This window comes from Staurois parvus, unplaced genomic scaffold (assembly GCF_062004578.1).
Source record: "Staurois parvus isolate SC_StPar_1 unplaced genomic scaffold, SC_StPar_1.0 ptg000414l, whole genome shotgun sequence".
In the NCBI taxonomy this organism is placed as follows: Eukaryota; Metazoa; Chordata; class Amphibia; order Anura; family Ranidae; genus Staurois; species Staurois parvus.
This window is the reverse complement of record NW_028318210.1, coordinates 6291260-6319220: the sequence shown is the minus strand read 5'-3', so window position 1 is coordinate 6319220 and position 27961 is coordinate 6291260. Positions and strand designations below refer to the sequence as shown.

The window sequence follows — 27961 nt, the reverse complement described above, 5'->3', positions numbered from 1 at the left end:
TGCATATAGGGTCACTATGGTACCAGTACCTGTTTTCCTGTGCATATAGAGTCACTGTGGTACCAGTACCTGTTTCCCCATGCTTATTGTCACTATGGTACCAGTATCTGTTTTCCCGTTCATATAGGGTTTCTATGGAACCAGTAGGCTTTCCACGGCAGCATTAGCATTTTGTTGATGATATACATTCTCCTTGTCACCAGCAACTGTAATGTGACTTGCTTTTTGTCTGTGTATATAGGGTCTCTGTGTCACAAGTAGCAGTTTTTACTGATTCTTAGGGCACCAGTAGCTATGTTGTCTGTGCCTATAGGACCCCATAGCAACCAGCAAATTTATAAATAAAAACAAACCCTTTTGATTGTTAAAGAAAACAGCTGACACTTGAATTTCTGTTCACATAAAATTGATTTAAAAATAAATTGTCAAACTTGATTTTTTTTTTTTTTTTTTTTTTAGGCCAAACCAACAACTATTAAAGATGCCTTAGCCAAATGGGTAAGACTTTCTTCCAGTTTACATACAAACATGATTGCACTGGTAACTCTCACAGTCTGTGTGCTATTTAGTGTTCCTTGCTGTGTAAATGTGCGTATGATGTTGGAGTAAATGTTGTATAATTATAAGTGCATTTGAAGTGTATGTTTAGAGGAGCATTTTGAATTGGATCTTTCAGTAATAAGTCTACATGAATAAATTCCTGACATGTCACAGTAACAGTATAACTTTCCAAATAATCAGTATATATTATCAATAGAGTATATGTAAACCTAATCAGATGATCTGTAACATGTTAATGTAATTCTGAAAATCGATTTTAATGTTATTAAATCTGCAGCTTTCATTAAAATAATGATGGTGATTCCCCCCGTAGATCCTCGTTCAGGCACTTCCTGTTATAGGGTGCCAATATTTTTGTAGTCTTCCGACTGCCTAGTCTTCTCAGTGATTCAGTTTTTTTACAGAAGTATTTTACATGCTGAGGTGTAGGGATTGATGTGGCTGTGGGAACTTTATTAGTTAAATTTCATCTAATATTTTCTGGGCAGTCCTTGAAGTTTGATATCTTTTGAATAATTTTATATGAATTTAAAGCTGGGGTGTCAAACTGGCAGCCCTTCAGCTGTTGCAAAACTACAAGTCCCATCATGCCTCTGCCTTTGGGAGTCATGCTTATAACTGTCAGTCTTGCAATGCCTCATGGGACTTGTAGTTTGGCAACAGGTGGAGGGCCGCCAGTTTGACACCCGTGCATTAACCACTTCAAGTCCGGACACTTTCACCCCCTTCCTGTCCAGGCCAATTTTCAGCTTTCAGTGCTATCACACTTTGAATGACAATTGGCGGTCATGCAACACTGTACCCATATGAATTTTTTAGCATTTTTTTGAGACAGATAAAGCTTTACTTTGGTGGTATTTATTCACCACTGGGATTTTTATTTTTTTTGCTAAGTAAATTAAAATGTCCACAAATTTTGAAAAAGAGTGGTTTTCTTATAACATTTTGCAAATAAATAGTATTTCATCATAAATCTTGGCCAACATTTATTCTGTTATATTTTTAGTAAAAAAAATAACACAAATTAGTTTATAACCAAAAATTATAATTTTTAAACATTTTTCTTTTAATTTTTTTTAATATTTTTAATTTTTTTTTATTACTGTCACCCTAGCAGTACAGTGTCACCATGGTGATACTGTACTACTTGTGGGGGGGTGATGAAGATTTTTTTTTACACTGATTGCTTTTACTCATTATAAATGACATGATGACCTATATTTTCCCAACTGCATAAAATGTTTTTTTTTTCCCCTGTCCAGGAGGAAAAGACAGGACAGAAAGCATCTGAAGCAAAAGAGGTTAAGCTGTATGCACAGATTCCGCCCATTGAAAAGATGGATGCATCTCTGTCCACATTGGTCAATTGCGAGTAAGAATATCAGTCACTTTTCAGTAGTAGCTCATTGCATCAAGATTGGGAAATCCGCCCACAATTCTTAACAGCTAATCATAACATTTATTTACCATAAAATAAAATAATTTTGGTGTATACAATGCTATATTAAACAATGCAAAAGTTTCTAAAGCGCTACTTTGTCTTATGTACACTTTGTGATTACAGAAGAGGGAGCTATGTTGTTACAGTCAGGTCCATAAATATTGGGACATCGACACAATTCTAACATTTTTGGCTCTATACACCACCACAATGGATTTGAAATGAAACAAACAAGATGTGCTTTAACTGCAGACTGTCAGCTTTAATTTGAGGGTATTTACATCCAAATCAGGTGAATGGTGTAGGAATTACAACAGTTTGCATATGTGCCTCCCACTTAAGGGACCAAAAGTAATGGGACAGAATAATAATCATAAATCAAACTTTCACTTTTTCATACTTGGTTGCAAATCCTTTGCAGTCAATTACAGCCTGAAGTCTGGAACGCATAGACATCACCAGACGCTGGGTTTCATCCCTGGTGATGCTCTGCCAGGCCTCTACTGCAACTGTCTTCAGTTCCTGCTTGTTCTTGGGGCATTTTCCCTTCAGTATTGTCTTCAGCAAGTGAAATGCATGCTCAATCGGATTCAGGTCAGGTGATTGACTTGGCCATTGCATAACATTCCACTTCTTTCCCTTAAACTCTTTGGTTGCTTTTGCAGTATGCTTTGGGTCATTGTCCATCTGCACTGTGAAGTGGCGTCCAATGAGTTCTGAAGCATTTGGCTGAATATGAGCAGAAAATATTGCCCGAAACACTTCAGAATTCATCCTGCTGCTTTTGTCAGCAGTCACATCATCAATAAATACAAGAGAACCAGTTCCATTGGCAGCCATACATGCCCACGCCATGACACTACCACCACCATGCTTCACTGATGAGGTGGTATGCTTAGGATCATGAGCAGTTCCTTTCCTTCTCCATACTCTTCTCTTCCCATCACTCTGGTACAAGTTGATCTCAGTCTCATCTGTCCATAGGATGTTGTTCCAGAACTGTGAAGGCTTTTTTAGATGTCATTTGGCAAACTCTAATCTGGCCTTCCTGTTTTTTAGGCTCACCAATGGTTTACATCTTGTGGTGAACCCTCTGTATTCACTCTGGCGAAGTCTTCTCTTGATTGTTGACTTTGACACACATACACCTACCTCCTGGAGAGTGTTCTTGATCTGGCCAACTGTTGTGAAGGGTGTTTTCTTCACCAGGGAAAGAATTCTTCGGTCATCCACCACAGTTGTTTTCCATGGTCTTCCGGGTCTTTTGGTGTTGCTGAGCTCACCGGTGCATTCCTTCTTTTTAAGAATGTGCCAAACAGTTGTTTTGGCCATGCCTAATGTTGCTATCTCTCTGATGGGTTTGTTTTTTCAGCCTAATGATGGCTTGCTTCACTGATGGTGACAGCTCTTTGGATCTCATCTTGAGAGTTGACAGCAACAGATTCCAAATGCAAATAGCACACTTGAAATGAACTCTGGACCTTTTATCTGCTCATTGTAATTGGGATAATGAGGGAATAAAACACACCTGGCTATGGAACAGCTGAGAAGCCAATTGTCCCATTACTTTTGGTCCCTTAACAAGTGGGAGGCACATATGCAAACTGTTGTAATTTCTACACCGTTCACCTGATTTGTAAATACCCTCAAACTAAAGCTGACAGTCTGCAGTTAAAGCACATCTAGTTTGTTTCATTTCAAATCCATTGTGGTGGTGCATAGAGCCAAAAATGTTAGAATTGTGTCGATGTCCCAATATTTATGGACCTGACTGTATGTCTCATAAAGGCAACACTGCACACTGAATGATTTTCACTGGTTTAGAATAACTCATGGAAGGGACAGAGATAGATGTCTTCATTCCTGACCATGATCAGTGAGGTATTACTGCTGAACACATACTAACATTGTCATTAACCATTCCCTTTCCAGCTCATATACATAAACGGCCGGACAGTAGCCGTGCAGGAGTGGGTGGCCGTTTATAAATGTCCTCCCTCATTCCCTGCTTGTGCGTGCTCCCTGTGACCGCACGCACCGTGATCCAGTGCCCGCTGCGTCCAGAGGACACAGCAGAACACCAATCGCTGTACGGGACCTCTGTGCGAGGTCCCGATCATGTGATCACTGATTGGCCAAAAAAAAAAAAATCATCACCCCTAAGTAGTACAGTGTCACTATGGTGACACAGTACTGCTAGGGTGACAGTATGTTAAAAAAACATAAATATTAATATAAAAATGTAAAAATATGTTTTAAAAATTATAATTTTTGGTTATAAACTAATTTTTGGTTATTTTGTTTTTACTTAAAAGATAGCTGAATACATTTTGGCCAAGATTTATGAAGAAAGATTATTTATTTTCAAAATTTTATAAGAAAAACACTTTTTTTTTCAAAATGTTTGGACTTTTTCATTTATATAGCAAAAAAAAATCCCAGTGGTGAATAAATACCACCAAAATAAAGTTTTATCTGTCTCAAAAAAATGCTAAACAATTCATATGGGTACAGTGTTGCATGACCGCGCAATTGTCATTCAAAGTGTGATAGCACTGAAAGCTGAAAATTGGCCTGGACAGGAAGGGGGTGAAAGTGTTCAGACTTGAAGTGGTTAAGGTTAAAAATATTACAATTTCTATCCCACAATTTACACAGCTCTGGCTTACAGGAACTAAAAGGTAGAAGCTGTTCTTTTAGACTTGATTTGAGGCTTTTTATTTCTTCAGTAAGTTAACATTTTGTTTTCCTTAAATACTCTGCGGAAACCCCAGATACTGTGATCCTATATGCACTAAGATCTGTGGTTGTGGAATAGTCATCTGTGGAACTCATGTAAAACGTGGATGACTTCACCCATAACCAAGTTTTCCAATGTTTTATAAATCTTCTTATCCTCCATATCTCTCCACACTGATTTGAAGGAGAATCTGTACTTTGCCCAAACTAACAGATTTGAGGATTGAATGTACTTTCTGGTCCTTGTACTTACGTTTACTTTCCACTCACTCCTTTGCCACCCATTTTGCCTGCTGGAGCTCCCATGAGAATCAGTGCGTAAGATCTGGATTGGCAGTTGGTTAAAGCTTACCTAACTCTAAGGACTTGCTACCCCCAATTCTCTCCCCCCCCCATCCAGATCACCCACTTGCCCCCATGTTACAACGCTCAAGCTTAGTTAATCAGTTGTTACTGCAACCCTAGCTAAATTGAGAGATGCATGAAAGAGAGCGATACACTCCCCATACTCAAGGCACCAGTGGGGAAATCAGGGTGGCATGGGAGGGAATGAAAAGCAAGTTCAAGTCTTGGAGAGTGCCTTCTATTTATTGAACCTGTTACTTTTCCCTAAGTGAACAGATTATCTTTTTAGCCTTTTTTGGAATTTGCTCATATAATTATCTGGTCTCTACTTGAATATTAAAATTCCAAGAAATGAGTCATACACTGTGTCCTGCTTTTGCACTGAAGCCCTCTGATTTAATTTATATTTGTCAATATATTATTTATTTGCTAGGTCATGCAAGACAACATTCTTCTGCTTTCATTGCAAAGGTTTGGCAGCATAAATTTCTCACTGGTCATAGCAATAATGACCGATGTATGTGTGACACTTAGAGTAGCTAATGTTGAAGGACTGAGTGGATGAAACCAAGGCTGCTGATACCTTATAAATGGGTCCCTGGTTAATCTTCATTACATTACATTCTTTCTTTCTTTAACAAGGTACAATTCAGTAAAATTAGTATGATATTCCCCTTTAAATGTTAGCAGATATCATAGCTCATACTGGGTAACTCTCCACAGGAATGAATTGGGGTGCATTGTGTGTCCAGCAACATTCTGACTAATGACTTTGTTGGCAATAACATAGTTCTTTGAATGATGTCATTAAATGAGCCCATATTTTGTGCACAGCTGACTTGACATAATGTAGCATGTCATCAGGGCTGTATTTAACATAATTGCACTTGTGAGCCAGTGCCTAGGGCGGCAGGGTAAGAAGGGCAGTACCAAGCCCTAGAATTAACTATTTGTGATAAGTTTTTCTCTATTTTGCTTCTCTATTCTGGCCACCTCTGGGCATTTGTGACAAAATTCAGCAAGAAATCTATAGGAGGAGGAGGTGCAGGGGACATCCAGAGGAGGCAAAAGACTCTCAAGACATTTTAAACCATCTCTCCTGTCCCTTGTGTAGGTTTGAACAGATAAAAGGTAAATTGGCATGTAAAGTAATCCCCATGCTGTCTTCAATAGCTCATTCTAGCAGTGTTTTTGCCATACATGACACAAATGGCAAGCTCATACAAAAGGTTGTCATCCTTCAAGTGTGCTAAAGCTTTCCAAATCTTTATATATATTTTTCTCTCTTTAGGAAATTATCTCTTTCAACCAACTGCATTGAAAAGATAGCTAACCTGAATGGTCTGAGTAAGTGAAACATTTCTGCTTGTTACTCCAGTTTAATAATTTCAAATTCCTGTTTTGAATCACTTTAGTTGTATGCATCATCTAATCATCACGATCTCTGTTTAACTTATTGTAGTAATCCTTTGATACTTTAGATCGGGGTGTGTTCAACCCATGGCCCGTGGAGCCCTCTGATGTGGCCTGCGACCTCAAACCAGGGAAGCACATGCCCATGCTCTAGGTAGGATGTGGGTCGGCAAGCCCAGATTGTAGTCATTGGGCTTTCAACCTGCCATCCCAAAGCATCAGATTGCATGGAGTCAGTGCCAGCTGCAGAGAGAGCAGGCCGCTGCGTAGGGAGCAGGAGCCTCATAAGCCAGTGCTTCCTCTTTAGCACCGACTCCTCTCCCAGGTGGAGTGATACCAAGTGCACTTCGCCTGGGACCTTTCCAGCAGCCTGGAGAGAGATGGCAGCAGAAGCTGGAAGAGGAAAAGATCAGTGTATAAAACATCCTATACCCTGCTCTTTTGCAATGGGCATGTCAGCACTTGCAAAAAAAAGTTATTAGGCTGCTTTCATACTGATCTGCAGATGCAGCACAGTAAACTGCAGTACATCAGTGTGAAAGCAGCCTAATAGGGGGCTCAGTAGGGTAAGGACTTATTTACAGTTTGGGTGGCGGTAAAACCCCATAATTCATTGTGGCCCGTGACCTGTTACCAGATCACTTAAGTGGCCATCGCTCTTCAAAATGTTGAGTATCCCTTTTTTAGATTTTGAATGGGCTCACTACAGGCTGCAGCAAGCAATATACATATTTAATTCTTCTACAATCGCTGATTGCAGTTGAGTATATTGTAGGGATCCCTGATTACATGCACTGTCCCAGTAAGCTGTGGGTAATTGATCCGTTATAAAGTGGTACAGTTGTAAGCAAGTATGTGCGTGAAAACATGCACAAAAACCATCAGCACACAAAACAACAGATTGCAATAGTCCAAGCATAAGGATGGTATCTTCTACATTATCAGGTACAAGCAGGAATGGACACTGAGCCAGGGATCTACAACGTGGCTGCTGCTCCTATAAAGATAAGGAATGTCTCCAAGCAAGAAGAAAAGAAAGCAGAAAAGGGCGCATCTAAGTGAAGTATTGTGAAACTTGACTCCGTTTAAAGCTGAAAAAAGGCCATACATATGAATAGAAAGCATAAAGAAATCATGTGACGACGCCACATTGTTTCTCATGCAGCCTGGAGATCAGCTCAGCAAGTCGCACTGGATACCGCTTTCATAAGGTCCTTGACTTCGCCAGCTCCGGGAAGCCCCATGATGTCATCCTATCAAAGGGACACTTCCACGGGTGTTTCCTGTGATTGGATAACATCATGGGGCTTCCCCGAGCCTGAACTTCAGGTTACATGGGAAGAAGTGTGGTGTCTCAACATGTTATTCCTTTGTGCTCTGCACTGCATATGTACTGTATGTGAGTGGCCATTTTGTAAGCATTATTGAATAAAATTTCACAGTACTGCACTTAGCTGCGCTTTATTTTTGTTTTGTTTTCTTTCTTCTTGTTTAGTGGTAATGTTGTAAAGGTTCTTATAAATTTACCAGTGTTGTGTATATGTATCTAAGTTCTACATCTTGTTGCTTAAACAAGCCTTGTCTTTCAGAAAATCTCAGAATACTGTCTTTGGGAAGGAATAACATAAAGAATTTGAATGGACTGGTAAGAGATTTGCACCTTTTTTCGTTTGCAGAGATCAGTGATATTAAACTTAAAGAACCCCTCCCTACCTTAAATCTTTAGCCAATGTACAGCTTTGTCTGTTGATCACACTGTAGCAACTCTCATATTTCTACACACTAGAAACTCACAGTGTGCATTAGAAGCAGCCTATTCTCCAATTGCGGCTGTATCACTTTCTGGGCAGATAACCAGCATCATCTAGCCTCTTTCTCCCCAGCCTGTTCCTTTTTTGATATTTGAATAGGTGCACTGTCATTTACAGCTGCTCAGTGTCACACATGTAAGACTTCCCTCAACCCACTGTTCCTGTAACAACTCAAAAATGTTGGCTTTCCCATTACTCTGTGTACCAGAGACAAACTTCTCCAGGTCCAAAGTTGAAGGCGAGTCTCACAAGCAGAGAAGAATACTGCTTCCACATTCTGTCCAAATTTTAAAGAAAAAGATTTGGCTTCACATACAGTTGTGTTCAAAATAATAGCAGTGTGTTGAAAAAAGTGAATAAAGCTCAAAATCCTTCTAATAGCTTTTATTTCCATACACACAAATGCATTGGGAACACTACACATTCTATTCCAAATCAAAACATGAAGAAAAATATATCAAATTTGTGTTGTTCCTTTAAAAAAATTGAAGAAAAGTGAATATTAGACTATTCAAAAAAATAGCAGTGTTTGTATTCTTCTTTACAAACTCAAACATTCACTATATAAACTGAAAAATGTTTGAAGATTTTGCTTTCCTTTGAATCACTTAATGAATATTTCGTTGTAGTCGCACTGTTTCTGAGAACTGCTGTACATCTGTGTTGCATGGAGTCAACCAACTTCTGGCCCCTGTGAACAGGTATTCCAGCCCAGGATGATTGGACTACATTCCACAGTTCTTCTCTATTTCTTGGTTTTGCCTCAGAAACTGCATTTTTGATATCACACCACAAGTTTTCTATTGGATTAAGATTCGGGGATTGGGCTGGCCACTCCATAACGTCAATCTTGTTGGTCTGGAACCAAGATGTTGCACGTTTACTAGTGTGTTTGGGGTCGTTGTCTTGTTGGAACACCCATTTCAAGGGCATTTCCTCTTCAGCATAAGGCAGCATGACCTCTTCAAGTATTCTGATCTATTCAAACTGATCCATGATCCCTGGTATGCGATAAATAGGCCCAACACCGTAGTATGAGAAACATCCCCATATCATGATGCTTGCACCACCATGCTTCACTGTCTTCACAGTGTACTGTGGCTTGAATTCACTGTTTGGGGGGTCGTCTGACAAACTGTCTCCGGCCACTAGACCCAAAAAGAACAATCTTACTTTCATCAGTCCACAAAATGTTGCGCCATTTCTCTTTAGGCCAGTCAATGTGCTCTTTGGCAAATTGTAACCTCTTCAGCACATGTCTTTTTTTCAACAGTGGGACTTTGCGAGGGCTTCTTGCAGATAGCTTGGCTTCACATAGGCATCTTCTAATTGTAACAGTACTCACAGGTAACTTTAGACCTTCTTTGATCTTCCTGGAGCTGATTGTTGGCTAAGTCCTTGCCATTTTGGCTATTCTTCTATCCATTCGAATGGTAGTTTTTTGCTTTTTTCCACGTCTTTCAGGTTTTGTTTGCCATTTTAAAGCATTTGCAATACTTTTAGCTGAGCAGCCTATCATTTTCTGCACTTCTTTATATGTTTTCCCCTCTCCAATCAACTTTTTAATCAAGGTACTCTGTTCTTCTGAACAATGTCTGGAACGACCCATTTTCCTCAGAATTTCAGAGAGAAATGCAATGTAACCAGCATGTACAACATTTGCTGCCTTCCTTCCTTAAATAAGGGCAATAATTGTTACCTGTTTTTCAAAGAATGAATGACCTCACTAATAGAACTCCACACTGCTATTATTTTGAACATGCCCCTTTCAATTAGTGATTCAATTACACAGAATCAGCAGCATGGATGTCATGAGTGTTGGGTCTGTTGGATTTCTATTACTCTACTACACCTGCTAGTAAATTATTTGCCATGTAGAAATATCATTTCTACCAAAAACAGTGATTGATCAGGTTAGTGATGTCTGACTGCTATTATTTTGAACACAACTGTAGGCTTTAAAGTGATTCTAAACCTATGCTGTTTAGTTGCCATTACCCTTTTTATTTATGTATAAAAGATCATGCCACTATATTTATTTGATATAAAAAAGCATCTGAATGCCTCATGCCTTCAATGTCAAATGACATTTCTCAAGTCTTTCCTGTTCTCAGGGAAAGATCTGAAGGGGGATTTTCTAGTACTCTGCTGAAGTATGCTCTATAGAGAAAACATCTGAACTTTGAATCTGTGTCACATGACATTACAAAACTGCCTCAGCATAGAGAATCAAAATAAACAATCAATAGCTACAAAGTGTTTTTTTTTATCTTATTACAAATCTTTATTGTCAAGGAAATATGTGCTGTTTTTTTTTTTCTCGTTTTTTTTTAAAGTAACATGGTGCAGACGAATTTTAAGTTGATTGACAATAGCTTTCAGTTTGTTCACACTGTAAAGATATCTAGAGGAGGCTCTGCCAATCACAGGCAGTGTCACGCCCGTTTAGCCTGTGTCTATTGGGTGTGTATGCTGGGTATGGGACTAACAGGGAGGTGAAGCCTCCATCAATCAGCATCTTATATGCTGCCCCCATAATGTTTAGCAATATGAGGACATGGAGGAGGAGGGAGGGAACTTTCTTTTACGAATGACAAAAAAGAGGAAATGAACAGCTTAGAAAGGAACTGAAACTGAAGCATACTCAGTAGATGTGACAGTGGCTAGCCTGCACAATCTCATCACCTAAATCCAATCCTATGCTGCATATGTCCTGAGCCAACTCTAAGACTGAACTGCACAAGCAAGTTTTGCTGATTACTCATTTCTCAGTGTTCTTTGAGCAGAGAGCTGATGTTTGTGTAGAGCCGCCTGAACAAATCAATGACCGTCTGTGGCTTGTACATGTGTCCCCACACTTCCGAGTGCTTGCATGCATACACAAATGAATGGGCAGCCCTGGGCCTAAACTGCCTGCCAATGATTTGTACAGGTGGTTGTACACAAATACCTATCACAACTGGGCACTGCAAAAACACATGCCTAATTTACACCGCACGGACCTCTGTGCCTGTGTGAAGAGCTCCTTATACAGAAGCCAGATCCAAACCTTTTGACATGAATGAACTGCTCTGTATTTATGTCCCTGCTCCTCTACTGTGCAACAATACTAAAGAGACACCTGAATTTGGGGTGTTTTCATGCACTTGCTATTACCACAGGAAAGCGTCTTGTAGAGGATCATGGTTGTCTTGATGAAAATAATAAATGTCTATACATTCACTTGCCAGTCAATTTCTAAGCATCTAGCAAACCTTCAGTAATATGAATAAGAGCTCTTGTATTAAAGAAGAGCTGATGGGTACTACTTTTTTTTTTTTTTATTTAAATATTTATTAGTTTTTCAAATAAATACATATTTCCATCATATTCTCAGAAAACATACAAAACCATTATTTATTTCCCTTTCTATAACTATTTTCCCACACCTTCCCAACTAACCTCCCCTCCATCCCCTCCCCCCTTCCCATTTTCCCTCTCTGCATTTTCCCACATCTTCCCTACAAAAGCAAGAGGAGCATTCACATCATCACACATTATAGCTTCCTATATTTCACCTTCAATCCAAATTCTTCCCATTTTTACCATTTCACATAGTATGACCCCATCTTGTCTTCATGCATATGGTAAAGTTTCTCCATCCTACAAATCTGGTTCACTCTATCCACCCAATCATCTTCCTTCGGCACCTCTGTCTTACGCCAAAACTTGGGTATCAAACCTTTTGCTGCGTTTAGATAATACCATATACCCAATTCCTTATATTTATTCACTGATAATTCTAAAGACAAAGACAAGTCTCTGGATCCAATCCAATATCAATCTCAGTAATCATCCCAATTAAATGAACTATTGTCTTCCAAAATACTTGAATTTTTGAGCACTCCCACCATATGTGATACACCGTGCCTATCTCTCCACACCCCCTCCAACACCATGGTGAATTCTCCCCACTCATCTTATGTTCAACATTCGGTGTAATGTGCCATCTTATCAAACACTTGTAATTTATTTCCACCTCTAATTACTAGTTAATCTATATATTTTCTTCTATTTATCCTCTTCTATCACAACCCCCAAATCTCTTTTCCATTTTGCTATATACATTGGCTTTGTGTTTGTGTCTAATTCAGTGAGAATTTTATATATTTTAGCAGTACCGTGTTTCCCATCTCCCCGTGATTCCAACAACCTCTCAAACAAATTCCAATCCTTTCTAGATCTCAAGGGTTTCGGAAGATTCCCAACAAAGTGTTTTAATTGGTGATAACACCACTCATCTATCTTAGTGAAAATTTCTCCCTTTTCCTTTTCCAAATCCTTAAGTGATCTCAATTCCCCCCCACACCATTATATCTCTCAATTGGACATCCTCCTTCTTAAACCATTTTCCTGTAATCTCCTGGAGGAAAAAACTCTGTGTTCCTCAGTGGCATTAATAGTGAATTAAAATCCCACTTCATATGTTTGTGCAATATATCCCAAACTCTTAAAACATTTAAAGTATATAAACTTGTGCTATCTTTTAATCCTCTATATTGTGCTGGCACCCATATAATTTTACTCAGTTTAGTTCCACTAAGTTCATTTTCAATTTTAGCCCAGCTTTTCCCTTTTGGATTATACGTCCAATCACAAATTCTCACTAAAATTACTGCTTTGTAATATCTCTTAAAATCTGGCACTCCCAATCCACCCTTCTCTTTATTTCTACTTAACAATTCATAGGATATTCTAGGTTTTTTATTCCTCCATATATATCTTGTTATTTTTTTTATTGCCTTAAAAAAAACCTCTGGGAGTTTAATTGGGATCATTTGAAATCTATATAGGATTTTGGGGGCAATTACCATTTTTATCAGATTTATGCGTCCTATCCAAGACGGGTTTCCTCCTCCTAATTTCTTTAATTCCTCCTTAATCTCATTTAACAGTGAAATATAATTTAATTTATACAAATACTTATATGAAGCAGTGAGTTTTACCCCTAAATATTTTATATCTCTTTCTTTCCATATAAAGGGGAATTCTTTTTTTTATTTTTTATTTTTCACTATTTAAAATATTTATATTTAAAATCTCAGTTTTTGTTGGGTAAATTTTTAAGTTTGATAACTCCCCATATTCCTTCAATATCTTCATTAAATTTGGGAGTGTTAACCTAGGGTTTCCCACATAAAACAACAGGTCATCCGCAAAGGCAGCCACTTTATGTTCTATATCTCCTATCTGTATTACCTTTATATCTATATTCTTCCTTATTGTTGACAACAAAGATTCCAATGACAAAACGTACAACAATGGGGACATGGGACAGCCCTGTCTTGTTCCATTTGACATCCCAATAGACTCTGACATCTCCCCATTAACCAGAATAACTGCGGAGGGCTCTCTATACAACTTTCCTATCCACTCTCTCATTCTAACTCCCATCCCCAGGACTTCCAGAGTGTCCATCATGAAGCCCCAATCAACTCTATCAAATGCCTTTTCGGCATCGATTGAAAGCACCACCACCAGAGTTTTTCCTTTTCTACTTTTCTGAATGAGCAACAGAGATCTTAACCCATTGTCTCTGCCCTCCCTCCCTGGAACAAAGCCTACCTGGTCCCCATGTATCCATTCGGGCATTAAATCTTTCAGCCTATTTACTAAGACCTTTGCATATAGCTTTGTATCTGTGTTCAGTAATGAAATTGGTCTATAACTAGAGCACTGAGAAGCATCTTTTCCTTCCTTATGGATAAGCACCACATGGGCCTGTAGAGATTCTCACCTCATTCCATCTCTCCCCCCAAAGCATTCATGTATATCTTCAATTTCGGTATTAACAATTCACTATATTTTAACCATCTGGCCCTAGGCTTTTCCCCATCCCAGTACTTTTTAATGCTACTTTTATTTCTTCCTGTGTAATTTCTGAATCTAGGGAATTCAGTTGTACTTCGCTTAATTTTGGTAGACCCGCATTTTTTAGATATGTCCTTCTTTTTTCAATATTCGCTATTCCAGTATTATTTAAAGAGTCGTGGGAGATAATATTATACAACTTACTATAATATTCCTTAAACACCTTAGCAATCTCTTTAGTTGAATGAACCAGTTCTCCCTTGGAGTTTTTTATTTTTTCTATATAATTCCTATTTTTCTTTTTCCTCAGGGCTCTCATTAAGTACTTTCCTGGTCTATCTCCCCATCTCTACCTCTCACGTAACACTTTATTGAAGGCTCTTCTCTTCTCCTCTTCCATCAAAATCTCTAGTTCTTCTTTCTTTTTTATTACCTTCTGCCTTATCTCTTTTGTTATTCTATTTTTGTGTATCTGCTCCAGGTCAAGTATTTATTTTAAAAGCCCACTAATTTTCTCTCTTTTTTCTCTTTTCTTTTTCACCCCAATCGCAATCAGAATTCCTCTTATATAAACCTTATGGGACTCCCACACTGTAGCTACCGACACGTCTCCTGTATCGTTTTCCTTAAAAAATTGCTTAATCTCTTCCCCAATCTTCTGATCCGTCTCCTTATCCAGGAGAAGTGCCTCATTCAACTTCCATCCTGAACCTCCTGTCAACCTCCTTCCCCACCCTAGTTTCATTGTAACAGGGGCATGATCCGAAAAATACATTGCTTCTATTTCTACTTTAACCAAAACTCAATAAGTTGATGATCTACCAATATATAATCCAATCTCGAATACATCTCATGTGCATTTGAGAAGAAGGTATAGTCTCTATCATTCATATGCGTAATTCTCCAAATGTCCACCAGTTGGCACTCATGAATCACCTTCTTCAGTAATTTCAGAGACCTACCCCCCTCTCTCTGCACAGAAGAGGTTGCATACATTTGTGGATCCATACAGAAATTGAAATCTCCAGCCAATATCAAATGGTCTTTTTTAAAATAAATCAATTTTTTTCAATACACCTTTCAGAAATATCTGGGGCCTCTTATTTGGGCAATACATATTAGCTACTGTACACTCAATTTCTTGTAGTTTACCTTTTTAAAAAAAAAATCTCCCTTCAGGATCTGTCTTTCTGTCCTCCAACTCAAACCTTATATTCTTTGCAAACCCTATTGCTACTCCCTTTGCTCTCTTAATTGGGGAATCTGCGTAGTACCACGTTGGATAATGTCTAGAATTCAACTTAACATTTGACTCTGTCTCAAAATGTGTCTCCTGCAAGAAAACCACTGAAGATACTCTATGTTGTAGCTCTTTAAATAACCTAAATCTTTTCTTAGGACAATTCAACCCATTTACACTATAAGTTATAAACTGTATTTCTTCCATTATTCTTATATCTTCCTCTCTCTTTTCTTTTATAACTTCTCCCCTTAATGCAGAGTGTTAGCCTTAATACCTCTCCCCCGCCACCTCCCACCCACCTTCCTATACTACCCATCTCCCAATCCATTCTCTCCCACCCCCACCCATGTCCCCCCCTTTTACTACCCTTCCCATTTTTAGGCTTCTAATTTGCCTACTAATCATTTGTGGGCCTAGTCCCACCTTTGATTTAAACCTTGGGGATAAACTCCACCCATGAACGGCTCTCCCTCCTTCCAACCTCCCCAATTACCCTCTATCTATCTAATTAACTCAATAAGTTTCCACCAACTCTTAAAAACGGAAATCTAGAGGAGATCCCATAAAGAGGAAGAAAAAAAAACCCCTCCTCCTCCTTACTTCCCCCCTCTAACAAACTGCCAGTCCTCTTTTCCGATAACTCCTATTTCTCTTTCTTCTTCTTCCCATCCAGAAATCTCTATTCTTTGCAAATCAAGTCTATCACAGAAGTCTCTCAAATCCTCTGGAAATTTCAGATAAGCTGTAACTCCATTCGTCCATCCAATTAGGCACGCTGGGGTACCCCATCTATAATGCACGTTCTGTTTTCTCATCTGCTCTAACGGGTTTCAAAGATCTCCTTCTCCACAAAGTCTCAGGTGTTAAATCCGCAAAAATATGAATATCTATTTCTCCATACTTAATAATTGTTCCTCCTTTTGATCTTCCTCCAAATCTCTCCTTTATCCCCATACTTATGGAATTGAACAATTATGTCTCGGTTTTTCCTTCCCATTGCCTTGTTGAAACTTTCCTATTCTAAAGACTCCATCCAATTTAACCAACTCTGTATTAGGTCTGTCCATTATGGAGTTTTAAGATTTTACAGACTAATTCTTGTACTTCTTCCCCTTTTGAAATCTCTGGGACTCCTCGTATCCTAAGATTACTCCTCCTGTCCCTGTTTTCTTGTACCTCTATCTTATAATGCAATTTTTTCTGAACTTTCTCAATATTAGTTGCCCTTTTTTCTAATTCGGAAATGTTTTGGGCATGATTTTTAACTTTTCATATGATTTCCATTTCTTGCTTTATTGTTTATTTCAAATTTTTGAACATTTCTGCCATCTCTTTTTTATTCGGTACTTGTAGTTCACTTTCGGGTTCTTTCATCTCCATATTTTCTATCATTTGTTGACTACTGCTATTCATTCCCAGAGATAGTCTAGGGCTATTTTCCAAGCTAATTTCCATTTCACCTTTTTCGCTTACACCTTGGGACCTTTCTGGGGTCACATTTCCCTGGAACGTATATTTTTTGACCGTACCAGTTTGGGACCCTTTGAGCCCACTTCCTTTAGCGCCTTTGTTCTTCATATCTTCTGTGAAACTTGTTCTCTTCTAAAAACCCAGGGTAAGTATTAAGAATATATACTAGGAACCCAGACTTGATCTACTATTTGTCCATTTACACTTTTATTTCCACTTCTAGGGTCAATTAATCCCTTTTCCTCTTCCACACCTTCATATCCCCTGGGAATCCCCCTTTTCTCCTTTGCACAATGTTTATTTATAAAACACAGTCCAATATGAAGCTAGCCTAGGCCATTCTCACTCACCCTCCTCTCTCTTGGTTCTCCTGTAAGGCTGCTCCAGGCTGCAGTTGCCAGATATTCCTCGTCAGTTCTATTTCTTGGGGGGATTCCTCCAGGGTCTCTTCTTGTCTTTCATGGCCATCTATAGGACTCCGGCAGAAAACCAAACTATGTCTCAAGCCGGGAAATGAGCCAGGGAACGGACCGGCGTCTCCCTCTCCCTTCGGGACGCCGGCCGGCTTCTCCTGCTCCCAGAGCTCCTTCGCGGCTGACCACGTGGCCACGCCGTGTCACTCAGTCTCCCCGGCAACCTGCTGCTCTGTCCTGGATCCCCGCCGCCGCGTCTTAGGAAACCCGGGACTCGCTCTCTCTCGTTCCCCATTCACAGAGCCGGCATTCCTCCACCGAGATCCCCCTCACACAGGTAGGTCCCTGGTATCTTCCACTAGGAGGGCACTTGGGGTGGCTGGAAGCGGAGTCTGTTGGACAGCACTTACATCGTGCTGTCCTACACCGCCATGTTCAGGCTCCGCCCTCCATATGGCTCGTATCAACTGATGGGTACTACTAATATTGCACTACAGTATGTAGTTTTCCAGATTGAATACATCTGTTTTAGCCTTGTTGGCTTTCATCTGTGCATTGTATAGAAATCACTGCTTCTGTGCAATAGGGCTTGGGGAGCAATATGAAAGAACACTAGATATGATAAGCTAAGGTGGGTTTAGCTAATTTCCGTGCACCTTCCAGCCACTTTGGGTGGATTCCTAATCAGTTGATTGGGAACCTGTACTGCTGGCTCCTGCACAGAGAGAGTGAGCTGCCAGTGACAGATTAGTCACTGTGCTGGGAGCACTCTTTCAGCACACAACCTTGAACTCCCATGAACACATACAGTTAGGTCCATATATATTTGGACACAGGCAAAATGTTAGTTTTTTTCAGGTATTTGCCAAAACATGTTCGAGCTATAGTTATATTATGGATATGGGCTGAAAGTGCACACTCTCAGGTTTATTTTGAGGGTACATATATCCAAAATGGAGGAAGGGTTTAGGAATTACAGCTCTTATGAGTAGCCATCCCCCCTTTTTCAAGGGACCAAAAGTTATTGAACAATTGAATCAAAAGCTGTTTCATAGCCAGGTGTGGGCTACTCCTTCGCTATTTCTTCATCAATTAAGCAGGTAAAAGGTCTGGAGTTAATTCTAAGTATGGTATTTGCATTTGGAATCTATTGTTGTGAACCTACATCATGCGTTCAAAGGAGCTGTCCATGCAGGTGAAACAGACCAACAGGCTTCAAAAACTAAACAAATCCATCAGAGAGATAGCAGCAACATTAGGAGCCAAATCAACAGTTTTGTACATTCTGAGGAAAGAAGAACGCACTGATGAGCTCAGCAACATAAAAAGGCATGGACATCCATGGAAGACAATAGTGGTGGATGATCGCAGGACCCTCTCTATGATAAAGAAAAACCAATTCACAACATCCAGACAAGTGAAGGACAGTCTCCAGGATGTGGGCGTATCATTGTCCAATCGAGAGAAGACTTCATGAGAGCAAATACAGAGGATTCACCACAAGGTACAAACCATTCATAAGCTTGAAATATAGAAAAACCAGATTAGACTTTGCCAAAAAGCATCTAAAAAAGCCAGACCAGTTCTGGAAAAGCATTCTTTGGATGGATGAAACTAAGATTAATCTGTACCAGAATGACTGGAAGAAAAAAGCGTGGAGAAGGCACACAACGTCATCTGTAAAACATGGTGGAGGCAGTGTGATGGCATGGGCATGCATGGCTTCCAGTGGCACTGGGTCATTGGTGTTTATTGATGATGTGACAGAAGCAGCCAGATGAATTCTGCAGTGTTTAGAGATACACTGTCAGCCCAGATTCAGCCAAAGGCAGCAAAGTTGGTTGGACAGCTCTTCACAGTACAGATGGACAACGATCCAAAACACACTGTAAAAGCGACCCAGGAGCTTTTGAAGGAAAAGAAGTGGAATATTCTGCAATGGCTGAGTCACTCACCTGATCTCAACCCAATTGAACATGCATTTCACTTGCTGAAGGCAACACTAAAGGCAGAAAGACCCACAAACAAAGGAAAACTGAAGACCTCTGCAATTAGAGCCTGGCAAAGCATCAGAAAGGAGGAAACCCAGTCTTTGGTAATGTCCATGGGTATTTAAAATCAACATTTTATTTATGATTATATTCATTTATCCAATTACATTTGAGCCCTTGAAAATGGATGGACTGTGTATAAAAATCATTGCAGTTCTTAAAATGTGTACTTGATATTTATGTTCAACCTCTTGAATTAAAGCTGAAAGTTTGCACTTCAAATTCATTTGGATTGTTTCATTTATTCTGGTGGCATACAGAGCCAAAAGTACGGAAATTGTGCCTGTGTCCAAATATATATGGACCTAACTGTATGTGTACATCAGCTGAGCATTAGGACCCACCCTTCCTGTCACTGCATATATGCATTACAGAGGTGGGAAGAGGTTGAAGGAATTAAAATGTCATGCATTCAGGGAGCCTTACCCCTTTGTGGCCCACAAATGAGGTACTGGTAAAGAAATTCTACTTCTATTTCTTACTTATGTTGCATTGTTAACAAGAATTGTATAACGCAACGTATAATTAGTGACATTTACCCGTCACCTGGCAAGTAGTTACCATGAGCAGCACAAAAGGTGAGTGAGCACCACGTGTGTTATGAGACGGTCTCACTATCCTAGAGAGTTTCATGCCCCCTTTACATTTTCCTATTATATAAACATCACTTTAATTCACATTACACAGGGCCTTTCTCCTAATTATACCTGAAACTGTGTCTGTGTTATTGCTTCTTCCTGAACTCCTCTATTTATACACCTACACATTATTTACTTGCAGGAAGCAGTTGGAGAAACCCTCGAAGAGCTATGGATTTCATACAATTTAATTGAAAAATTAAAAGGAATTCATGTCATGAAAAAGCTGAAAGTACTCTATATGTCCAACAATACAGTGAAAGACTGGGGTAGGTGAATTCAGAATATGAGATAAGTGAATTCTGAACACAGGTTTTCTATAAGTAGAAATGCTGGACAGATTTCAAGCCTTAGTCACAGTATTTTATCTCAAATGTCCAAGATATATGTTTTCATTCAATCATATCTGTTGTTGGGGTTCTGAATATTACTGATGAGAAGTTGGGGACACAGCTAAGTATCTGTGCTGCAGTATTGTATGATAATAGGTAAGTGATGCCTGAACAGGCATAGAGAAAAATAAATCTATAAAATCAATTGTTGTAAGGATTCTGCTGAGTGGTTGTCTTTCATAGTGTACAGAGGACAGAAAATGGAAAAAACCTGGAAATCATCTTGTTGCGCTTTAGAAATAATTTTTTTTCCTCCATTATTCATGCTTCTACTTAACTAGTAGCAGTTACTTAAATTCATTTGAAATGTATGTTACAGAGCAAGTCCAGATGGATCTGACTATTTACTCCTAGCTGTGCCATGGCCAGGATAAATTGGAACCTTCACATTGCTTCATATTGCTTTTAGTACAGTTGTAATTGACTCCAGACTACAGCTTAATAAAGAATACCCAAGCAAATGTGCAAAGGGCTCATTCAAATGTCAACATATGGCACATCAACACATGGGAGTTGTTTATTAAAGGTGGAGAGTGCAAAATCTAGTGCAACTCTGCATAGAAACCAATCAGCTTCCAGGTTTGTCAAAGGTAAAGTGATTCTAAAGGCTTATTTTATTTTTATTTTTTTTTTAAATTACATACATGTCTATACTTACTTGCAGTGTTCAGTAGTTTTGCACAGAGCGGCCCAGATCCTCCTCCTCTCAGATTTGCCGCCAGCACACCTGGCCCCTCTCTCCTGTCGAGTGCCCTCACAGCTAGCAGTTTGCTATGGGGGCACCTACTGCTCCGTGTGTCCATTCACACACGGAGCCGTGGCTCGGCCCCACCCCCTCTCTCTCCTCATTGGCTCACTGGCTGTGACTGACAGCAATGGGAACCAATGGCTCCCGCTTCTGTCTCAGCCAATGAGGAGACGGAGTCCTAGGATAGCCGAGACTCCAGCGCACATCGCTGGATCGAGAGGGGGCTTAGGTGAGTATTAGGTGGCGCTGGGGGGGATGTTTTTCACCTTCATGTATAGAAATCTTTAGAACCGCTTTAATTGAACAAGCTGCAGTTAGAAGCTGACTGGCTACCATGCAGATCTGCACCAAATGCAAAGGTGCGTGTCTATTCTTTTTTTAATCGCACCCCAATGTGCATACATGTTCAAAGCGATACTAATCAGACCCTCACTGCGTTGCTTTGTGGTGTTCTGGGAAAAAAGTGAGGTGTGTTTTTTGATTGATGGATGCATGTTGATGGCCCATAAAAAATTAAAGGGCATGTTCAATGTGGCATACATTTTGCCACAAAGCATGCGCACAAGTGTAAATGGGTCAAAAACAAGTAGTAATGGATTTCATGTGTACATTCGATTTCCCTAGCTGGCAAATTTTGATTATGCAGTGTATGTTGGTTGAATTCTGGGGTGTTTTAAATCACAGATTGAATTATGTCCTTTTGTACCTTTTCAGCGGAATTCTCCAAACTGGCTGATCTGCCATGTTTGGAGGACCTGGTGTTTGTGGGAAATCCTCTAGAGGAGAAACACACACTGGAGGGAAATTGGGTGGATGAGGCAACAAAACGTGTTCCTAAGCTGAAGAAACTGGATGGTGAGTATTAAACTTCAACAGGTCATTGCAAAAATAAAACCAAAAATTCTGGAGCAAATTCAGCATGCACAACAGTGTTTTTCTACCACCGGCCCACTGCTGGGCCACAATTTTCCTCCTACTAGACTGTACAACTTTCCTACAGTGTCAGGCAAAATGTTGGACAGGCAAGGCTGGTGGCGGCAGATTCACTAATGGGAGCAATGTCCACTTCTTAAAGTCCCAGTTAGCTGCTTCATTCACTCTGCAGGCTGTGTGCAGATTGCACTTCATTAGCTCCTTTCCTGGCCACAGGAAAGTGACACTTGAAACCAGAAGTGAGGTTATACATGTTACTTCTAGGTTCTTTGCATCTAGGTGAGATCAACAAATGGACATTCACTGGTTTCTCTCTCATTCACCCGCCATGCAGGATCAGAGCCTGCAGGTGGGACAATGAAGCCTGGAAAGCATGGGGGGCACACTTCCAGGGGTCAGAGAAAGTGAACAGATGGTTGCACAGCTGCCCCGATCACTTTCATCAGAAAGATGACAGTCAGCTTGTGAAAGATACACAATCTCAGCTTTCGTAGGATTGACCTGCATCCTAGTAACTAATCACACACTTGTCAAAAAGCAAAGTTGGACAGCTTCCACACTCTGTCCCGACCTCTCCTTCCAGCCCTCTGTCATGCTGCCTTGAAGCTGTGTATGGTAGGACTGAAGGGGGCTGTGCTATAAAGGATCTGAGTAATAGCACAAAAGTGAGATTTGGACCTTTGCTGGACTGCTGTAAAAAAAATACTGACCAATTTACTGAGGAGACCTCCATGAATTTTAATTCCATACCCCTGTGCTAGAGGATCCCTATACCTCAGGGTGTAGGGACATAGTTCCAGGATGCTGGTCCAATAATCAAGCTCCCTGGATCAACAGGGTATCCAGGACTCTTCCCCAGCATGATAAGCTGGCATCTGAGGATCTTCAGGAAGACAGGAAAGGAGGACAACCCCTGATTCCAGTGCTGGATTTCTAAGCCATTAGTATGACCAATGACTTGATTGGCTTGTCCATAATGAGAGAATGTTGCATTGTAGAGGCCTGAGGTGAAATTTGGCAAAGAGAACTGTCTCGAAGGGGGCTACGATCAGATCCAAGATTTGCATTCAAAAGTGGAGAGTCAGGCAACTGGAAAGCTTGAATCTAAGGCTAGTCCCAGATACTCTAAGACTTTGTTCCAACAGCCATGCTGAAGCATATGTCTTTGCAAGGGCCATGTTTTCCTGCACAGGTGTTGTGTGCATCCCCATAAGGCAGTCCCATTCATGCCAGTTGGGACTTAGTAGCTGCACAGACACAGCCGGTGCTCCCAATTTGACATCTGTGTGAGTGCATGGCCCCAAACACAGACCGTGTCTGCGTTCAGGGCCATGCACCCGCACAGCTATCAAATTGTATCTGTGTAGTTGCTGCATTCCTATTGACATGAATGGGACTGCCATACAGGGCACCTGTGCATCACTGTGCAGGCAAACACGACCCTTGCAATGGTGTGTGCTACAGTACATCCATGTGAATGAGGTCTAAATGGAGAGTTGGTCCCAACGCTGGCAACCCTCACTATTCCTTCAATATGAGGTCATCTATCACACTGTGGAGATGCCATGAGAGCACAGTAAGCTTAAGGTGCAGAGGAGAGTAGCGTAGTAGTTGCCTTAGTTCACAGTGGGAGGAAATCCCCCCCCCCCCCCTTCCTTTTTTTTTTCAACAAAATACTTCCCAAATAGGTACAAGGCTAATAAGCTCTTGGGTGAAAAACATGGTATTTCTTAAGAAAGAGAGAGAGAATTGGAACAGTGGGTGCAATGGGAAAGTATTTCCAGTCTTGGATCCCAAAGCTGCAAACAGCACTGGTAGCAGCAACAAGCTAATCCTCCAGTATCATAGTAATGTTCACCACAATAAGAGCTGAAACTACCTTTTTTAACTTGGTAGTAATAGCAGTGGACTGCAAGCTCATCAGGTTAACACTGGAGCATCACAGAATCACAGTTTCAGGGCCTGAGTGCTTTGTAGCCACTAAGGCCGTGGGTAGATCAGATACAGAAATTGCTGGAGAAGGAGCAGGCGTACATGCTTGTGTCCTCTGTGGCCAGAGTAAGCAAATAACTGAGTGATTTGGGTCATAAAGTCTTCCATGACTAGTAAATACCTCAGCCAAAAGGGCAGATGAATAGGCTAGTCCCGCTGGAGTCAGAGGACTATGCTTTAAAGAATAGACTTTAGGATTTCAGGCCGCAGATGATCATACCAGCAAGAGGCACACTGCAAACTCCCAAGAGATTACTAGAGTGCAGACTGGGGGCACCTATTCTAGTGGGACTATGCACCAGAGGGATTATGTTGCAATTGTGTGGCATTAAGGCAACTTAAGACTTGGGGTATGAGGCAAGGCCTCAGGTACTCACAAACCCAAACAGCTGGTAACAGGTGAGGGTCAGATGACGGGAGATGACAAAACTACTGTAGATGGGAAGCGGGAACAGAAGTTCTACATGGCTCTTTACAAGCAGGAGCAGCGGGGAGATGCTTCCTTGACACTGTATAGTGGGAAATAGAGCATGACACTCCACCCAGAAGATGTAAGTGTTCAGTTAACTGTTAACTATTTCTGTGATTCAAACCAATGGGGAACACAGAATTTTTTTGTAAGCACCCAGTGACCTATGTACTTCAGGTAGCTCCTGGTGTTCAGCCAAACCGTCTGATTCACGAAGCGAGACAGGGCAAGCACTGAGTCCTTGCCAGTGGCTCTGAACCTGGAAAGCAGTCTCTGGCTAACTTGTTGGTGAAGAGAATGCACCCTATGAAAAACTCAGTTCCAAAAGGTTACTTCTAGGCTATCCCCGATATGTCTAATCCAGCAAAGTTCAGGAGTGTCACTCCAAAAGCCAGGATGAGGACAGTTGTGCCGAAAACGCTGTGATTGAAGTGACAAGCTCCAGTAGTGATGTATAGAAGCAGCTTGATTGAAAAAGAAAATAGCTTGAAGAGTAAGAAAAAATATTGCTAACAAAATTGGCTACTCTCCATCCTCCTAAGGCACTAAAAAAAAAAACCCCATGGTATGCTGGCAGCAGGAGGGATTATCCTGGGCTGCTCTACAGATTTTTTTTTTTTTTTTGTGTGCCAGTGTCCATTCCTCCTTCTAGGTAGACAATATGCCCCCAAGGTAAAAGACTTTCTGTGTGCCCCCAATGGATAAGAAAAAAGCAAGTACTTTATTTTTAAAAATGGTAATAGTTTGTTACATGGTGCTTTAGCATCTAAAAGTCATTCATTTAAGGTTTACATCTACTTTAAAAATATTAGGTCATGATTTGTGCATTCGTAATGGAGTTGGTCACAGCTTTAATCAGATTGTGGTCTTGTTTCATTGTGTGGTCAGTATTCACAAATCATTTCTCTGATTGCTTTGTGTAGAGAAAGCACACATCAAAATCTTATCTACGTGATACTGGAATATCACTGTTCTATTGTAACAATTGTGTTTTAGGACAGTCACACAGTTTCTGTAAGGTAGTGCTACTGGCAAAGAGGATGCACACAGTTCAGTGGTCCATATTAACCTTACTGCTCCATCATTGTACAGCCGTATTGTCAATCCCCAATCTCTTATCTACATATTTTATTGTCTTACCTGGGTATGACATGACCACATAAATACAGCCTTCTAACCCTTTCATCCTTTTTGTTATTTTCAGGAAATCCCGTCATTAAGCAAGAAGATGAGGAGGGAGATGATTCGTAATTTATTTTTTTTTCATTTTCCTTTTAAATTATTTAAACCGTTCCAAAACAGAAATGGTTTTTTATAAACATTTTTGTATATTTAATACTTTTTTTCAATAGTTTCCTTTTCTATGTTTTAAATTATCATGGATGCAAAGCATTATTTTAAGTGTGACCTCTATCTTGGAGGGATCAGTCTCAGCATACGATAAGAAGCGGTTCTGTTATTTTTATCGAAATAGAAGGAAACTATAGAGTGGTGTGAACAAGCACAAGGGGACACGATCATTCCATAGGGTATTGATATTTATATGATGTATCCATTCCTAATACTGTAGCGTAATCTAACCATGAGGAGGTATGACTTCTTTTTTTGTACTTTAGCAATCACCAGTCTTTCTCCAACGTAGACTTCTCCTGTGTTAATCCTTGTTAACTGATAATCTGGAAATTGGTTCAGTACTAAAATAATTGCCATCCTTTTATATGCTGAGAGAAGCACATTACAGGGTAAGTCCACCTAATACAGACATTTCAGCATTTTATGGATGCAGAGTATTGGCTACATTACTGTCTCTGGGGATATCAGCAGTGATATGTATTACCACTTATGTTCCCAATTCCACACCTCTTTGCTGTTATTGATATTCAGAGTTTATTAGTAGTTTTTTTTTTTTTTTTTTTCCATAACATTTCTTAACATTTGAAACAAGTTGAACCACCAGGTGCGCCTCTGAGACCTGGCTATGACTGTATTTGGTAATCAAAGCCTTGGGTCTTCCACTCTAGACCAGGGCAAATATAGGAAGCTAGTGGTGGGTTCATTTCTTGTCATCTACCTTGGCATTAAATATCTGGCTTAGGTGGACTTACATTTTAATTATATCCTTGAAGTGCACAAACATTTTATATTCCTTGTAGAAGTATATAGAGCCATATACTAGAGTTTACAATACTACAGAGTTTAAGATTATTTTTTTTGAGACAGAAATGTGAGAAAAAGGCATTCCCAGTCATGTGAGCAGTAGCTTTGAATATCAGGTATGTTTTATTTTTGTATTTATAGCTAGTACTAACTGCATTATTTCTATGAAGGAGGTTCAGGTGGAGGCCCACTGGAAGAGTGTGGGGGGAAAGCCAAGTTTACATGTGTGGAATAGATGGAGCACTGCATTCCTTTATGGTCACTCAAATCTCCCTACTCAGCAAATCTTAAGATATCAGCCACATAAGGAGTGTATTGTTAGCAGTGAGTTGCCATACTTCTCTTTGCACTGTGAGATGAAACAGTAAGGCACAAGCATTGTGTAACACTTAATAGACAGAAGAGCCTTTATGTATAATGAGAAAATGTGGCTACCTCAAAGTTCATGCGTTTTTCTGATTTTTTTTTTTTTTTTTACCTTGCTAAAAACGCAAGAAAAATATTTTCCCTAAATCCACTTCACACCACTGCGCTGTGGGTGGTGTGCACTTTGAAAAGTGCGCTTTCCAAAACTGGAGCAAAAACTCAGATCTGCATTGAAACTAATGAAAAGCACAACAAAAATGCACCACTGTTGTGCATTTTTTGAGGCAGATGTCCATTTTTTTACAGGTGCATGCCAAGTAGGAAGCGCACCAGAAATGCAACGCAGAACACTCTCCCATTGGCCTCCCCCAGAGCCCTTGTATAGAGTACTTATTCATTATGTTCTAGTGTGGGACAAAAATGTGTGCTGTGTTTGTGAATGGTTGTATTTTTCAAATGCCATGTTTATGTCAGTGGAACAGAACAGATTGTCTGTCTCAAGTACCAAAGCTGGTCAATGGAGCATTTCTTCCTGCATTGTATTGATAATGTCCTACTCTTTTTCACTGTTACGATTTGAAGCCTGGTCAGCACAATGAAAAGTGTGAGTACACCTGTGTGACAATAAAAGTTAATTCTCTATTTCATTTTCTGAGTGCTCTTTCAAGTGCAGTTTACTGTGGAACTTAACCCCTTCTGTACAGAGGGTAAAACAAATCCCAATGCCTGAACACAGTTTTGCAACTTTGATATTCGTTAGTAAGGTCCCTTTTTCACATGGGGCGGACCCATCAGCAGATCTGCTTGCTCAGCGGGGAATCTGCTGATCCCCACTGAGCAAGCAGATGACAAGTCCACGTCTGCTCCGCTTATGCAGAACAGACACAGCCCTCTATCCTCTTTGAGCAGTCGGATGGAAACGGACCGCC

General features: G+C 40.1%; 1 protein-coding gene across 2 annotated transcripts in view; it reads left to right on the top strand.

Moving 5' to 3' along the window:
• The window catches only part of DNAL1 (dynein axonemal light chain 1), a 42016-nt gene extending 14342 nt beyond the window's left edge, over positions 1–27674 (top strand). For both annotated transcript variants that reach the window (XM_089686893.1, XM_089686894.1), the window contains exons 2-8: positions 460–498; positions 1824–1933; positions 6378–6433; positions 8089–8144; positions 20118–20244; positions 21830–21970; positions 25714–27674. In XM_089686893.1, the coding sequence (XP_089543019.1) occupies positions 460–498; positions 1824–1933; positions 6378–6433; positions 8089–8144; positions 20118–20244; positions 21830–21970; positions 25714–25760 (576 nt within the window). In that variant the 3' untranslated portion in view covers positions 25761–27674. The remainder of the gene's footprint in view (positions 1–459; positions 499–1823; positions 1934–6377; positions 6434–8088; positions 8145–20117; positions 20245–21829; positions 21971–25713) is intronic.
• The last annotated feature ends 287 nt before the right edge of the window (positions 27675–27961 follow it).